Raw genomic sequence first — 16,805 nt, 5'->3', positions numbered from 1 at the left:
TCTATATGGATCACATTATGAAGGAAAGTGGTATTAAACATGATATCAAAATTGGATATGTTAATGTCAGCTCTTTGCTTTATGCAGATGATGTTATACTTCTAAATAAATCTGCTACAAGTCTGCAAGATTCTCTGACTAAATTGAATAGCTGTTGTAATAGATATGGTATGAAGGTCAGCAATAAAAAGAGAAAGATAATGAAAATAGGCAGAATCATTGAAAATGTCAACTGTGTTGTGAATGGAGAACCTGTGGAACAAGTAAAACATTTCAGCTATTTAGGCACGATTTTTACTGAAGATGGTACATTAAATATAGAAATAGACAACAGAATCAGCAAAGCTGGTATGGTGGGAAGTCAATCGAATAAATTCATATGGAATAAGAGAGAAATTAGTCGGAACACTAAATTAGCTGTATTCAAAACAGTGTTGAAACCAGTTTCAACTTATGGATCTGAGAGCTAGGTCAGAAGTAAAACACTTGACCAAAGACTAGAGACCACAGATATGACAGTCCTGAGAAAGATTATAAGCGTGAACAGATGGCATCAATGGCAATATCATATTAAAAACGAGGATATTAGGAAAGAACTTGACATTGTCAGCATCCAGGAATGCATTAGCAGAGCTAATCTTAGGTGGTATGGTCACTTAAACAGAATGGGAGAGGAAAGATTAGCAAAACAAGTGTTCTCTGCCAGGTTGGCAGCAAAACGACCCAGAGGAAGACCAAGATATAGGTGGATTGATACAGTACAAAGTACTTTAGATGATAGAAATATAAGATCTGATAATGTTGGAGTCTTGATAAGTAACAGACTGATTTGGAGTAAAATTGTAGATAGGAAATTAATAATGATGTAATTTTTTTCATGTAGTACTATCATATCCTGTACACCCCTTGAGGGTACATGGCAGGAATTTGATGATGATAATTTAAAATTATACAGAACACATCATCTATGAAAGATGTCTTTTTTTTATGGGGGGGGGGGAGATGTGTGGATGCAGTAACTGTAAACCCATTTATGGCATGGTGTGACAGTATCTCTCATGATGTGTGTGACCCCATGGATGATAATAATCAGTGCTTTTTTTCCCCCTCTAAAACAATAAGTGCTGGTACTCATTCTCTGTTAGCAGAAAAAATTAAAACAATATGAAAAGTAAATTATTTACTGAAATATTTACTTCATAGATCAGGTTTTCAGAATGAGAATGATATAGTAAATGTATCGTACAAGTATGTAAAAAATGTGGCCAGTAGGAGGAGAAATGACTGTGGAAGAATGATATTGTGGGATAAAAATGGGAATAGAGTGACTGATGCAGAGGACATAGTGGAATAATGCAATGACCACTTTATTGGAGTATTTCATCCTGGAGGAGTCAGTTTTAATGCTGGAGGGATAGGGCAAGTTCAAGGTTTAGAGGTACAGGAGGAGAGTGTGTTTCAGATACTGAGAACTCTGGATGTCAATAAAGCTTTGGGACTGGATGGTATTTCACCACGAGTTTTGAGAGAATGTGCTAGGGAACTGACAGTGCCTTTAACCTGGCTTTTCAATGAAAGTCTGGCTTTGGCAAAGGTGCCCAGGAAATGGAAGGAAGGTAAGATAGTGCCATTGCATAAGGGTGGTAACAGACTGGAAGTGTCTAATTATAGACCAGTCTGTGTGTCATCAGCAGTTGTTAAGATCTTGGAGAAAGTAGTGAGGGACCGTATACGGCACTGGGCAGATGAGGGTAATGTTATCTGTGAGAGTCAACATGGATTTGTGAAAGGGCGCTCTTGTTTTAGCAATATGCTAGCCTTTTATAATAAAGTTACAAGAACATTAGATGAGGGAAAGGCATATACTGCAATTTTCTTAGATTTAGCAAAGGCATCTGACAGGGTGCAACATGATAAGCTGATATTTAAGTTGCAACACATGGGTCTGGATGTCAGATTGGTTGTCTGATAGGTATCAGAGAGCTGTGTATGGTGGAGCAGTTTCAAGGAGACAGAAGGTTACAAGTGGGGTCCCACAGGGCTCAGTACTAGGACCTATATTATTTAACCTTTATATCAATGACATTGCCAGTGGATTGCAAGGGAATATTCAGTTGTTTGCGGATGATGCGAAGCTGGGAAGGATTGTTAGTAATAGCGCAGATGTGGTAGCCCTGCAAGAGGATTTGAATAAGCTAGATAGATGGGCAAATGAATGGGGGTTTCAGTTTAATGCAGCAAAATGTAAGGTCTTGAGGTTTGGGAAACATCGATGGGATGCTGCATACTCTATGGGAGGAGTTATACTGGAGGAAGTAGGGGAGACAAGAGATCTGGGGTTGATGATTGATAGAAACCTGAAGTTTAGGGGGACATATTGCAAAGGTGGTGAAGGTAACACAGACAATTGCTGCAATTATGAGAAGGACACTGACCTGCAGAGATAAGAGGGTTATCATTCTGTTGTATAAGTCTGTGATCAGACCACACTTGGATTATTGTTCTCAGATTTGGTCCCCAGGATTTCAAGGGGATAAATTAACTGTGGAAAAGATACAAATACGGATGACAAAGATGGTCTCAGGACTGTACAAGGATAGTTATGAGAATCGGCTGAGGGAATGTGGACTGCAGAGTTTGGCAGATAGAAGGAGAGGTGATATGATTGAGACTTTTAAACTGTTGAGAGGTGGTTACAGGGTTGACACTGGGGAGTTCTTTCACTTGGTTGAACAGCGGGAAGGAGTAATGACAAGAGGCCATCCCTGGAAGTTACGAAAGGAAACTGTGAGCAACAGGGTGAGGAGTGGTTTCTTTGCATGGAGGGTGGTTGAGCCGTGGAATGCATTGCCTGATAGAGTGGTGAGGGCGAGAATGGTCAATGAGTTTAAGGAGTGGTATGATAGACTTTGTGTTTCTTAGGGGGAACCTCCCCTCGATGATTCTTGACAGACTTTATGTTCTTAGGAAGGACCTCCCACGATGAGTCTTTTGACTCCATGGAGGCCTGAATAATAATAATAATAAGTAAAATGTATATGATAACTTTGAATATAAGTTTATACAGCAAATGTCTTAACAATAGATCTAGCAAAAAATGGCAGTTTCATTAAATAACTAAGTTTATTTGCTACTCAGTAAATGTGCTAAAAATGGAACATCACAAATTTTTATGTACTGCAACTGTCTCTCCAAAAAAGCACTGATAATAATTTCAGAATTACTGCTACAAATTTAGAAATACAAGAGCAAAAATAAAAATGAAATTACCTACCAGCATCTAACGTGTGCTTAGGAGATATCTGCAGCATGCAGTCTTTTTTGGGGGTCACATTTTTTCGATGGCAGTTCGGTAATGTATGATTAATTTCCTGTTCTTTTTCCTGATTTCTGTAAGATCGTAATCCTCGGGAAACTACTGCTTCATTTTCTTTGTTTGCTCTATCTTTCTTGGAATGAGATCTTGTTTTCCTCAGTGGAAAGTCGATAAGACACTGCATGGAAAGCATCTTTGAAACCTAGAATAAGTTGTTCAAATTGTAATTCTGAAAGATGTATTTCTTTAAACAGTGAAATCATTAACAGTTAGCCCCCTGAATTGATTTGTCTATTTCCATATTCCCATCACATACTATTACTAATAATTCTACAAATTATTGCAGATAGTTTACCATATTTTTCATTCCAACTAAACTACCAAGGTTTAAATGTATAAAATATGAGTTTGCTGGAGAGAATTTAAATAAACTACAGTCAAACTTGGTTATAACAAGACCACAGAAGGACAAAATTTCCTTGTTATAACCATTACTCACATATCAGTGATGAATTAAATCCACCTATATTTATTTAATTCTCAATAACTTGATAAAAATAAATTTAAAAACAATTTTTTTTTTTACATATCTATATGTTATTTGTATGCTTATATGTGTGTGTATGCTTGTATGAAATTACAACACTTAATATTAAACACAATTTATTTTTCCATTTTGCAATTGTATGGGAATATGTGTAAATTAAAATCATTATGGCTTTTTGCTCATTACAGCCATGACTCATTATTTCCATGCCTGTTACAACAAAATTCAACTGTATATAACTATAGATATAAAAAAATAAATAAATAATGCAAAAAAAATCCTTAATCCACCCATAATACTGATGTACTATAAGTTTAATAAAACCTTTCATAGGTGAAAGTCTATTAAAAAAATGCATACATTTTTTAAAAGGTGTAAAAAATATTAACTAATTATTATGAAGTAGGCAAAAGCACCATATTTAGGGTAGCCTGCCAAAACATTTCTTGTTTAGGGTCTTTTGCATTAGATTAAAGATTAAGAATAAAATAAAAGGACGACTTCCTTTTGAAGTAAGTATGAGGTGATTTTTTATTCAGACTAACATTATTTGAAGTGAAAAAAAAAAAAAAAATTGAGATGGGGTTAATTGGATGTCCAGGAAAATCAAACAGGAACTACAGGTGAAAAAGAGGTTATGAGAAAGGTGTGGTAAGCAGGTTGCATGTGGTAGTATATATAAGAACATAAGTTTAGTAAAGAAGGTATATATAAGAACATAAGTTTAGTAAAGAAGGTATATATAAGAACATAGGTATAGTAAAGAAGGAAAAATTAGAATACAAGGAATAGTATTCTAATTTTTATGAATGAGCTAGATGGAATAAGCAGAGATAACCAATGTAGATGCTATGGTAAAGCTGTTTAATGATTACCTTATTAAGAAAATTCATCCCAGACGAAACATCCTAATGAAAGACACTAAGGTTAAATCAATCTAGAACTCATATATTCCTATGTACAAGTAGTAATGATGTATCACCATATTAATAAATACTCAAGATCAGAGCTGTAGAAAGCTTTACCACTAAGTTATAATGTATATTATAAATGGCAAGAAATTATATTCTTGTTTTAGTTCTTTATTCAATTGTATATAAACCAAATGCTCTACACTGATCTAATCTTCATCTTTCTGGGCCTGATTTTCACTAATGAGACTTCAAGAGAGGTCAAAATCAGTCTCGGTAATAACCCTACCCATAATGCAGAGCAATATACACATCTAAAAATAAGTATGCATTGCATTATGGAATACTAAAGCAACTGATGTGAAATCAACAGCTTGTATATATAAGGTGACTAGTTGTGAAGATACTTCACATGCAAACTTTAGTTTGTAATAAACTTGTGCATGAAACATCAACAGATTAAAACAAGAATGTAATTTATCAATTTATAATATACTTTATAACTTAGCAGTAATACTATCTACTTGTATGTGTATGTTGATGAACTTAGCATTAAAATCATAGCTATTTTCAAGAATAGAAGCCTGTTTTATTACAACTGGATCCCCATGAATTCAAAATGCCACTCATGGAGGCCGACCCAGTTGTTAACTCAATTCATTCATTGTTCATGCACTCACCACCCTCCATGTAAAAAAAAAAAAAAAAAACTACTTCACTGTGCCTTAACAAACAGGAAATAAACAATAAACATATTCCAATAATCCACATTTTCATTTCTGTGCAGTTTTTCTTCACTTATCAAGTATTTGCCAATTTGTTATTTCCCTCGATGAGTCTTTGGACTCCCTGGAGGTGTCAAATAATAATATTTCTCATTTTTTCCAACCAACACAAAACAGTTCGGTATGTTCAGGATATATAGTACATGACTCAGCAAGGAAATAAGTACCTGAAGCACTTTTGAAAATGGTGCTAGGCAAAACCAATATCAACATCCTCCTCTCCTCCATTCGGATATTTACTAGGCAAAACACGCCCTTAAACATACATTAAGATTTCACAAGTCATATTAAAGAAAAAAAATCGTTAAATTTTAATATAACTTATGGTTCGAATGTAAGAAAAATGCATGTTATATTTCTATTATTTTGGGTTAGATAAAGATTTACAGTCATTTGAATTAAATTCACAATATCCATGATTCATTTTCAAAAATTATTTTGAATAATTTGTTTAATTATAACAATAAAAGAAAACAATCTGATCGTTAATTACTCGATTTCTTTAATGTTAACTTTAACTTAAAGAAAAACTTCGGCAAACTAAAATTTTCTTTTTCAGTGGAGATTATTTAAAGCTGTACAAACCTGAGTATTTCTTCTAATCCTATTGCAAAAGGACATGCGAATATTAAATCCAACATTATTTCAAACCCGAATGTTTGCAGAAACTATAAAAGTTTTGCAAGTTGACCTGAGTTTATAGTTTCGACAAATATTCGGCTTTGAAATAATGTTGGATTTAATATCCACTTATCCTATGTAATTTTACATCGCCGAAATGAAGCCTTTTGGCTCTTTCTTTAGTAATTACTATTGCAAAATATTTAAAAAAAAAAAGTATATAAAGAAGATTAAAGCTATTCCTTACACTAAATCGCTTCTATATCTTCTTTGCGCAACTAAACCTCTTACAACACGAAACAAGAACAGAAAGCTGAATGCTGCATCCTATACAACGTGCCAAATTTCCCGCAAAGTGAATTAGTAAATGCCCGCCAAATCATGAAGGCGCAACCTCATTGGCTGCGTCCCAACCATTCACAATAATGAAACTCACAATCAGATATTCAGATGTTCTGTAGGTTGTTAATTTCTCTTTACATTGAGCTAAGGCTTTAATCTAATCTAATCTGTAAGTTGAATCTGTAATTATTGAAAAAAGATAACAGTTATTCTTAAAGGCACATTTATAAGTCTGGATCACAAATATCACAAAAAGTCATAGAAATAAATTATGGCTTCATAATTTTCAGATAATTTAAATCTCCTTCGTAACTTCTATAGCAAATGACAATATCCACATTAATTTATTTCAAAGTCATAAATGAAATTATATTCATTGTTCATATATGCTATTATGTTATTACTATTATAATTCGCCGCCTGTATAGCTCAGTGAATAACCGTACGAAGGAAGACTTTGTTTCGAATCTAGTCAGCGATTAGAGGAAATTTTTCTAATCCTTTTTTTTGGCCAGTTCCCGAGTTAGCCGATCTCTGGCACGGGCAAGCGGGTTTTTTCTCCTGGAAACTCGGGTTTTTCGTCCCGTAAACGCAAGAAAATCGAACGTAGAACCCACATTATTTCAGACATTAAATATATTGTGTTAAGGTTAGGGACCACGAGATGGCGACACTTGTGCCGTCTCACTTGACTGCGTGCCGCTTAATTAGTGATAGCCTTGGGCCAGCTATCTCTCATTGGCTGCCAGTGAATTGCTGAATTGAACTGCCCACTCAGTCTCCATAAAAGTTAGATAGGGTAAACGGCCTCGCCTACTCCCTGTACGGGAACAAAAAGGCGTTAGCTGATTTTTTTTTTATAGTTCGCCCACCGATTAGAGATCCTTCGACACTTCTGCGCATGTTACAAAAAGGAGACTCCATTCCGATAATAGGGTAATCAATCCGTATTGCGGATGAGTTGTTTATTATTACACGTCGGAAAATTAACTTCTGTTTCATGATCATTGTAGTTAACTATGTTGCTTGTATAACAGGTGGAAAAATTTATCCATAAAACACGTGATTTCGCGTGTTGGCGATCAATTCGTACGTCCTTCATTTCTTTCTCCCCTTCAGCATGAATCGACTATTCTTGGCAAGTTTCCAAGTGGAGATCTCAAAAGCGTCGGCATACTCTACATGGCATCTCCTCCATAGAGTTCGCTCATTGCTGGAAGCCATTCTAAACTCAAAAATGGTATAGTCAATATCAATCATCTGCCTATACCATTTTTTCTATGCAGTCCGTTTGTTCTGTTAATTGCATGTTCTTTGGCCAGTTAAAAACGCTATTTCTGTGGGGAAACTAGCTTACTTACTTATTCCTCTTTACTCCATTGGGAGTATAGGGCCTCGACCACGGATCTCCATCTGACTGTATTTTGTACTTTTCATTTCATGTGTCCAGTTCTAAGCCCTTCTACCAACTCATCTTTGGTCTACCTTTCTATCTCTTTCTTTGCAGATTCCACTTTAAGTTTGTTTGACTTTGTCATTTTCAGGTTTTCTTAGTATATGCCATATCCATCTCCACTTTCTCTCATTAATATCATTCATTATTTGTTTTTGTTTAGCTTTTTGCCATAATTCTTTATTGGGTATCTTTTCTGGCCATTTTATTTGTTAAATTCTTCTTAAATATTTATTTACAAGCTTTGCAGTTTTTTTCCCAATTGCTTTTGTTGTTGGCCATGTTACTGATGCATAGAATAGAACTGATTTAATATTTATAATAAATAATCTGATTTTGATTTGAAAATTTTATTGCCTTTGATCTTCATATTTTCCCTAACATGTTAAAAATGCTCAGTGCTCTTGCTTTGCTCATCCCTGTTGATTTATTATTGATCCTAGGTAATTAAAGTTCAGTTCTCCAGTGGTACTAAAATTTGCCTGTCAGTACTGTCTTCTTTCTGTTTTGTTATTTATTTTCATTATTTTTGTTTCCATTTTATTTATGGTTGGTTTGAGAAGCTGGCTTAGTATAACTGGAAAAAGCCCATATAAAAATTGCTTGCATTGTTACAAGAATGCCTTTCATTTCCAATAGGGAGTAGGTGAGGTCATTTTAGACCTATCTAACTCATTTGGAGACTGATGGGAAGTTAGATCCCCACTAGTAGCCAATTAGAGATAGCTGGCAATTGTTAAGTGAGAAGACCGCTAACAAAGCCGCCATCTTGTGGTCCCTAACCACAACACAGTTTATTATTTCTCTGAAATAAAGCGAGCTGACGGTAAAATTCGGGAGTTTACGAGATGAAAAACCAGAATTCCGAAGAAAAAAACTTGACAGTCACTGCCCGAGATCGACTAACTCAAGAGCCAATCGAGAAAAAGGTTTGAAAAAGTTCCAGTAATTAGCAATTAGTTTCGATATAAGAAATGTTTCTTCAGGCAACTTAGCGCTAAGAATGCAAACACCACCTCCACAAGGCTGAATTAATTTTGCAAAACGTTTATAAATAAAATCAATTAAAATTCTTACTGAAGTAAGAAGTCCGGACAGCATCATACATTCTTGATATACACTTGTTCACTCACAAAAATGGCAATATTAGTTTTATGAAAGTTACATATTCAAGGGGTGTCCACTTGATTATGCAAATTACTTAATTTATGTACAAACGTACATATACGGGCTCAGCACAGGAGGCATGTATTTCCGAGCCTGTAATAATACGTTCTCAGCAGTTAAATGGTTAATAATCTTCAGCTAGCTAAAGGTTCAGGATGATTGGCCATCACTCTTAAAAATGAATCAATAAATATGTACAGATAAACTCCTGGGACTCACTTTGGGGGATAAAAGTGGTTAGCAGATTTTACTTTTTTAAAAGTAATTATTTTATTTCGCATATTATACATTAGTAAATTATGTTTGGAAAGGTCCCTCCATACATCAGTCGATCCCGATAATCGTTTTAACATTCCTTGCTCGAGGTGGAGCTGGACACTGTGTGAGGAGATGAGACTCACTTTCACCTGGACAAAGCTGTGACTACACACATAATTGCTGGATACTGGCTATACAAAAGCCGCAAGCAATCCAACAAATTTCTTTTCATTCACTCAAATTTACTTCTGCGGGTTACAGCTTCGTTTATCATTGAAACATTAATCTTTGTAGACATTCACCAGTCAAGTACTGTGACCTGCTCAGTTACTGCCAAGAGGTATTGCGATATGATAAATAATTTTGTTGTGTTACAATTATAGCAGCGCCTGTGTATGGATTCAGCTATTTTCATGCAGAATGGGTCTCTTTCACACATTGGTCGATCCTACAGGAGGTTTTCATTAACATTTCACGAAAGCAGGAGTAATCAGCAATGTGTTTCCCACTACATAGCTGCCTCGTTCAGCTGATCTGACCCACTGTGACTTCTGGCTGTGGGAATTTCTCAAAGACAGGGTTTATCGGGATCATCCTCATAATGTGTCCTGGTGAAAGACGGCATAATGCAGCATGTGCACATCAGTCCCGACTAGCTGCGTTCTGCCGTTGAACACACTGTGCAAAACATGCAGTTTGTGGCATACCAGAAGGACAGCACACTGAACAGTTCAGCTAATGAATTCATAACAGAAGTGAATAAAAATGTGTTATTTATGCTTGTATCGCTTTTCTCCTTCTTATACACACGCAGATAAATCACCACATCTATATTCGGTGCACGGTACAACGCCCTGGTGGTAAATTTTGGGACGTCTTTTTTTTTTTTTTTTTTCATCAGATATTGCTACCTCTTGACACAATGTTTTCCTACAAAATTTTGCAGCATTTGGATCACTGGGATCACTCCACCAGGCCTTAAACAGGGATAGTTTAATTTTGATCACCTCCTGTGTATATGGAAGACTACACTGTAGGTTTATTATAGTAAGAAACAAAGTATTTATATGTTATATTCAGCTTCATTAGAAAAATAAACTTACTAGAGAGTACAAAATATCTGAATATTTCTTACAGCAGTTGTTTTGAAACGTATAATATTAATAATAGAGTAAAGTAGTCACGCGTGTCATTTGATTCTCGAAATGAAAGATTCGTTGTTGTTCCAGGCTTTAGATGGGTATCGACATAACCAAAATCTGACAGGGTACATAGACATATGAAACTTCCAAATCTCATAAACAATGAGGCACTGGTTCCTGGTTCAGATGATATGTTGCGGTATCAGCTCCGAGGGTTCCTAAAACGCTCTAGCAAACTAGATTGTCTTCTGGTGAGGCATCGAGACAGATAACCATTCCATTTTATAAATATCTGGGAAAACGTGCACAGTGAGGACTCTTTTTTGTTTTTTCCCTTTGAACTGAAACGTTGTCCCAGTGTTCACTTTTACGGATCTCAATGCTTCCTCTATTATGTTTGATATTAGCTTTGCTGTAGGTACATGATATTTTGTTACTCCAGAATATTTTAAAAATTCTGTAGGGTGCGAACAGATTCAAAAGGAGTTTTTTGCAGTCTGCTCCCGAGTTAGTTAATCTTTGTTATTGTCAATTACGGTTTGTAACTTAACATTTAGTCAACAGTCATATGACGTTGAATACACCGGTTCTCGTCCGATCACCAAAGTTAAGCAGTGTTGAGCTCCGTTAGTACTTGGGAGGGTGCCCACCTGGGAATATCGAGTACCGTTGGCATAAGATTTTTTTAACAGCCTGTGTAGCTCAGTGGATGTGGCGTTTGCACACCACGACGCTTGGCCGCACGAAGGAAGACTTGGTTTCGAGTCTAGTCGGCAACTAGAGGAAACTTTTCTAAGCCTTTTTTCGACCAGTTCCCGAGTTAGTCAATCTCTGGCACGGGCAAGCGGGTTTTTCGTCCCATAAACTCAAGAAAATCGACCGTAGAACCCACATTATTTCAGACATTAAATATATTGTGTTAGGGTTAGGGACCACGAGATGGCGACACATTTGAGCTGTCTCTCTTCACTGCGTACCGCTTAATTAGTGATAGCCTTGGGCCATCTATCTCTGATTGGTACCAGTGGAGATTGAACTGCCCACTCAGTCTCCAAACGTTAGATAGGGCTAAATGGCCTCGCCTACTCCCGTATACGGGAATAAAAAGGCGTTAGCTGATTTTTTTTAAACTTAACATCCTTCTAAAAAGGAAGGGGAAGGGCCACTAGTGGTGAGTGAGCAGAAACATATAAGGAAGTGAGTAAACTAGATGTGGATAAGGCTATAGGACTTGATATTGTATCGCTACGTTTCTCGAGAGATTGTTCCAAGGATTCGCAACAGCTTTAACTTACCACTTTAACATGAATCTTAGACTGGCCCAGTTCCAAAAGAGTGGAAAAAAGGCAAAAATTGTTCCACTTTAAAAAGAAGGTGATAAGACTGAGACTTTGAATTATAGGCCAATCTCCTCGTCTGGGGGCGTGATCAAGGTATTATAGAAGCTATTGAGGTCCAGGATTCAGAATTGTGTTGACAACATCTTAATTCTCTTTGATGGACTAAAGGGTTTTCTAAGCGCGAAGATCGTGTTTTAGCAATCTGTTTATTTATTATAACAGTGTGATAAATTCGTTTGACAAGGAGGGGGTCGATGTATTTATTATTATTATTACTGGCTACTCCAAAGAGTACTTATCGAGGGAAGCGTTAAACATCGTGTGAAGAACTATTCAACATTTGCACGGTATCTGTCATACTTTGCTTTGAACTCATTTATAGTCATTGCACCCACAACACACTTTGACAACCTAACCTATTCCACCCATTCACTACTCTCCAAGCAAGAGGCCTGGTTATAACATCTTTGGGTGCTTAACTACACTCTTAGTCAGTTTCTATGGGTGGCCCCTAGTTCTTCTACCATCAGATCTGTTCTGAAATATTTCCTCTGAATTAATATTGTAAAAAAATAGTTCCATTGCACAAGGGAGGCTCTAAGACTGATGTTGCAAATTATAGACCAATCAATATTCTGGAGTGGTGGTTAAGATTTTGGAGAAATTAGTTAAAATTAGAATTCAGGACTGGGTGGACAGCAATATATATAAGGGGCAACATGGTTTTGTGAAGGGTAGGTCTTGCCTAAGTAATTTGCTTACGTTCTATAATAAAGTAACAGTGGAGTTGGATAAAGGAAATCCTTACTCAGTGATATTGCTTGACTTTGTAAAGGCTTTTGACAGGATTCCACATGGAACTCTGTTACATAAATTAGAGCAAATGGGTTTGGATCCGAAGATGGTGATTTGGATTAAAGGATGGCTGGTGGACAGATATCAAAGAGTGGTTTACGGAGGAGCTGAGTCCAGGAAAAGGCAAGTGACTAGTGGTGTACCTCAGGGCTCAGTTCTTGGTCCTCTATTGTACATCAATGATATTGGAAATACCTTGAATGGAAATATCCATTTGTTTGCTGATGATGCAAAATTGGGAAGAGCGATAATCAATTCAAATGATATGGATATTTTACAGGATGACTTAAATAGCCTGACGCTATGAACTGAGGTAAATGGCTGTCAGTTCAACGTGGCTAAGTGTAAGGTGATGCACTTCGGGAGGATGACATCGCATGCTGTTTACTATATTAACGGAACTGAACTGCAGGAAGTTGATGAGACAAGAGACTTGGGAGTTATTGTGGACAGAGAACTTAAGTTTAAAGGGCATATTGCTAAGATTGCCAAAACATCACATCAAATTACATGGTTGTTGAGGAACACACTAACAAGCAGGGATAGGGAAGTTATTGTTCCACTCTATAAGGCATTAATAAGGCCGCATTTGGACTATTGTGCACAGATCTGGTCGCCAGGATTTCTTGGTGATGCGGAAGTGGTAGAGAGGATTCAGAGGCGGGTTACAAAGATTGTTGCAGGTCTGTGGGATGTTCCCTATGAGGATAGATTGATGATCTGTGGGCTCCAAAAACTAGCTGATAGACGTAGGAGAGGAGATATGATAGAGGTATTTAAATTGTTAAAGGGATTTTACAGGATTGATACTAATGATATTCTTAAGACCAATGCAGGATGTGAGAGAACGAGGGGCCATCCCTGGAGATTGTGTAAGAGTGTGGTTAACAAGGGTGTTAGGACTAGATTTTTTACTTGGAGGGTTGTGAATGGGTGGAATGCTTTGCCAGAACTGGTTGTGAAAGCTTCAACTGTGAATGAATTTAAGGAGAGGTATGACGGGTATTGTGTAAATAATGGTTAGTGTGTCAATGTCGGGTCTCCCGCGATGAGTCTTTCGACTCCATGGAGACAACGTTAAAATAATAATAATAATAGTAAAACCTTCAGTAATTTGTATGTCTCAAATTTGTAGCCATTATGTCTCAATTATATCGCTCCCTTTCCGCATATCAACCAGTTTCTGTAACCCACAAGCCTTCAACTTGTTCTTGTAAGATTCATTCTGTAGTCCTGCTACCATCTTGGTCACTCGCCTCTGAATCCACTCCACCTCCTCCTCATCACTAAGAAACCCTGGCGCCCAGATCTGCGCGCAGTAATCAAGATGTGGTGTTATCAAAGCACGATAAAGAGGAACAATAACTTATTTGTCTTCATTAAAGTATTCTTCAATAACAGGGTAATCTGTTTTGCTGTGTCCCCTAAACTTTAACCCCCTGTCCTCTAACACTCCCAAGTCTCTGGCTTCGTCATCCTGGAGTACAGTTCCACCAATGTGCAATTCAGCTAGTAATCGTTTCACCCCAAAATGCATAGCCTTACACTTGGCCACATTAAACTGACATACATTCTCCTTTTTCTGGTCTATCAATTTATTCAAATCATCCTACAAAATTTTGACAACATACGTATCAACTATTGCTTTACCCTGTATAAGAAAAAAAAAATCAGCTAACGCCTTTTTATTCCCGTATATACGGGAGTAGGCGAGGCCATTTAGCCCTATCTAACTTTTGGAGACTGAGTGGGCAGTTCAATCTCCACTGCTACCAATCGGAGATAGATGGCTCAAGGCTATCACTAATTAAGCGGTACACAGTGAAGAGAGAGAGACGGCTCAAATGTGCCGCCATCTCGTGGTCCCTAACCTTAACATAATATATTTAATGTCTGAAAATAATGTGGGTTCTGCGGTCGATTTTCTTGAGTTTACAGGACGAAAAACCCGCTTGCCCGTGCCAGAGATCGACTAACTCGGGAACCGGTCGAAAAAAGGCTTAGAAAAATTTTCTCTAGTTGGTGACTAGACTTGAACCACCAAACCCTTTCTTCGTGCGGTCAAGCGCTGTAGAGTGCAAACGCCACTTCTACTGAGCTACACAGGCTCTACCCTGTATAAGTAGTATATAGTAATATATATGGTATTATACCCTGTATAAGTAATAAGTATAATGTACAAGTGTTATATGTAGATTTTGCCTTTAATAGATTGCCACATGAAAAGCTGGAAATTAAACTGGGACAGATGGGAGTTCGAAAGCAGAGTGCATTGGATTAGAGATTGACTGGCTGATAGTACCAGCAAGTTGTGTAGCGTGGGAAAGTTATTGTTTAATTTGTATATATAATATTGCGAAGGGATTGAATGGTGTATACCGCTGTTCGCAGATGATACAAAGGTGAGGAGAACTAGCTGTGAGGAGTAGAACAGATATTCTAGACTTGAAAGTGAACTGGGTAAATGGGAGAGTGAGGAGAGAATCGAGTTCAGTGTAGTAAAGTGTAAAGTTATAAAACTTTGAAGCAAAGATGCAATTCTGAATATAAAAGTGGTGAAAAATTATAGTAGTGATGTGGAGTACCGATTGTTGAAGTAAGAATGTTATGGTTCTCTTGTATATGGCTTTAACCAGACTGTAAATGGATTACTGTGTATGTACAGCTTTCATCGCAAAGTTTTCAAAAGGATTAAGCAATGTTGAAGGATTCAGGGAAGATTCACTAAGGTGGCTTTGTGTCTGGAATATTGAGTATGATGACATGTTGAGATGTAAATTGGAGAGCCTAGAGGATTGAAGCATAAAGATTATGTACGTTGGTAAGGGTAACAACCATATTAATGAGATTTTTCTTACAATGGGTGTAGAGAGGGAGACAAGCGGCCATCCATTGGAACCTCTATAAGTAGAGCAAGGGGTGAGAAATAGATTTTTTGCAGGGAAATGATGGTGATTGGAATGAACTGCCAGAAAGTGTGATGAGCAGAAGCAGTGAATACATTTATGTCATGATATGATGAGCGGTGTGCCTACGAGAGAGGGTTCCTGTGATGTGTCCTAACTCCTTGAAAGTATAATAATAACAATAATAATAATTTTTTTAAACATTTTATTATGTCTCAGTATAAATTACATACAATAATAATATTTACAATATTTACAATAAGGTTTATACAGAATTTTTGAATTTAAATATTATAATAATAATAATAATTTTTTATTTTTTATTTTTTATTTTTTATTTTTATTTTTTTTTTTATAAACGACTTATTTGTTTTTACAATGAAAATGATAAGGTTTACTATCACACAGAGTATCTGCACACACACAATGAAAAACATATTATCTTTTCTGTACCGTACGAAAATTCGATATACAAAATGCAGAGTACATTTTATAAATATGAATATACATTATTAAACTAGTTAAATATGGATTGGCACCAATGTGCACCCAATTCACGATACAATGCAGTAATGCAACATACACACACAACTCACTACACAATTCAATAATAATAATAATAATAATTTTTTTTTTACATTTTATTATGTCTCAGTATAAGTTACATACAATAATAATATTTACAGTATTTACAATAAGGATTATACAGAATTTTTTTTTGTCTTAGATGAATTGCATACATAGTTGCTGTAGTAATTATATGTATATAATATTTATAACGCATTACAAGTGTGTATAACAGGTACTTGCAAGTTAGTAATTTTCTTCCTCGAAACTTAGCAGAGCTTATCTGAGGAAGATAATAGATGACAGAGGGTGGTGGTTTCATGGTTGTGTTCCTATAGTGATCACAAGCCAGGTGTTGATTTTACTGTTTGTTGGTACATGCTTGTAAGACTTCGACTGCTATTACAGTTTAACTTTTTTTTGTTTTAATTTTTATTTTTATGCAAATATGGTTGGATTTAGACGTGGTGTGTTTGTTTCTTTGTGTTCTTGTAGTGATAGTTTTTTGAGAGAGGGGGGGTTGTCGTAGGTTTGTGTGTGTGTGTGTGTATGTGTGGTGGGAGAGAGAGAAACAGGAATTGCTCTAATTTTCATT

General features: G+C 36.4%; 1 protein-coding gene and 1 pseudogene across 1 annotated transcript in view; one reads left to right on the top strand and one right to left on the bottom strand.

Moving 5' to 3' along the window:
* Cdc6 (Cell division cycle 6) overlaps window positions 1–6,521 on the bottom strand; it is a 68,292-nt gene extending 61,771 nt beyond the window's left edge. The window contains exons 1-2 of the mRNA XM_090409790.1: window positions 6,428–6,521; window positions 3,275–3,518 (exon numbers count right to left, since the gene is read on the bottom strand). Of these exons, the coding sequence (XP_090265916.1) occupies window positions 3,275–3,509 (235 nt within the window). The 5' untranslated portion in view covers window positions 3,510–3,518; window positions 6,428–6,521. The remainder of the gene's footprint in view (window positions 1–3,274; window positions 3,519–6,427) is intronic.
* Window positions 6,522–11,098: 4,577 nt separating this feature from the next.
* LOC150109699 (5S ribosomal RNA) lies at window positions 11,099–11,217 on the top strand (annotated as a pseudogene).
* The last annotated feature ends 5,588 nt before the right edge of the window (window positions 11,218–16,805 follow it).

This window comes from Typopeltis vanoorti, chromosome 2 (assembly GCF_054136105.1).
Source record: "Typopeltis vanoorti isolate ZY-2024b chromosome 2, IOZ_Tvanoo_1.0, whole genome shotgun sequence".
Lineage (NCBI taxonomy): Eukaryota > Metazoa > Arthropoda > Arachnida > Uropygi > Thelyphonidae > Typopeltis > Typopeltis vanoorti.
Note: the sequence above shows the minus strand (reverse complement) of the source record. Positions and strands in the feature narration are given on the sequence as shown.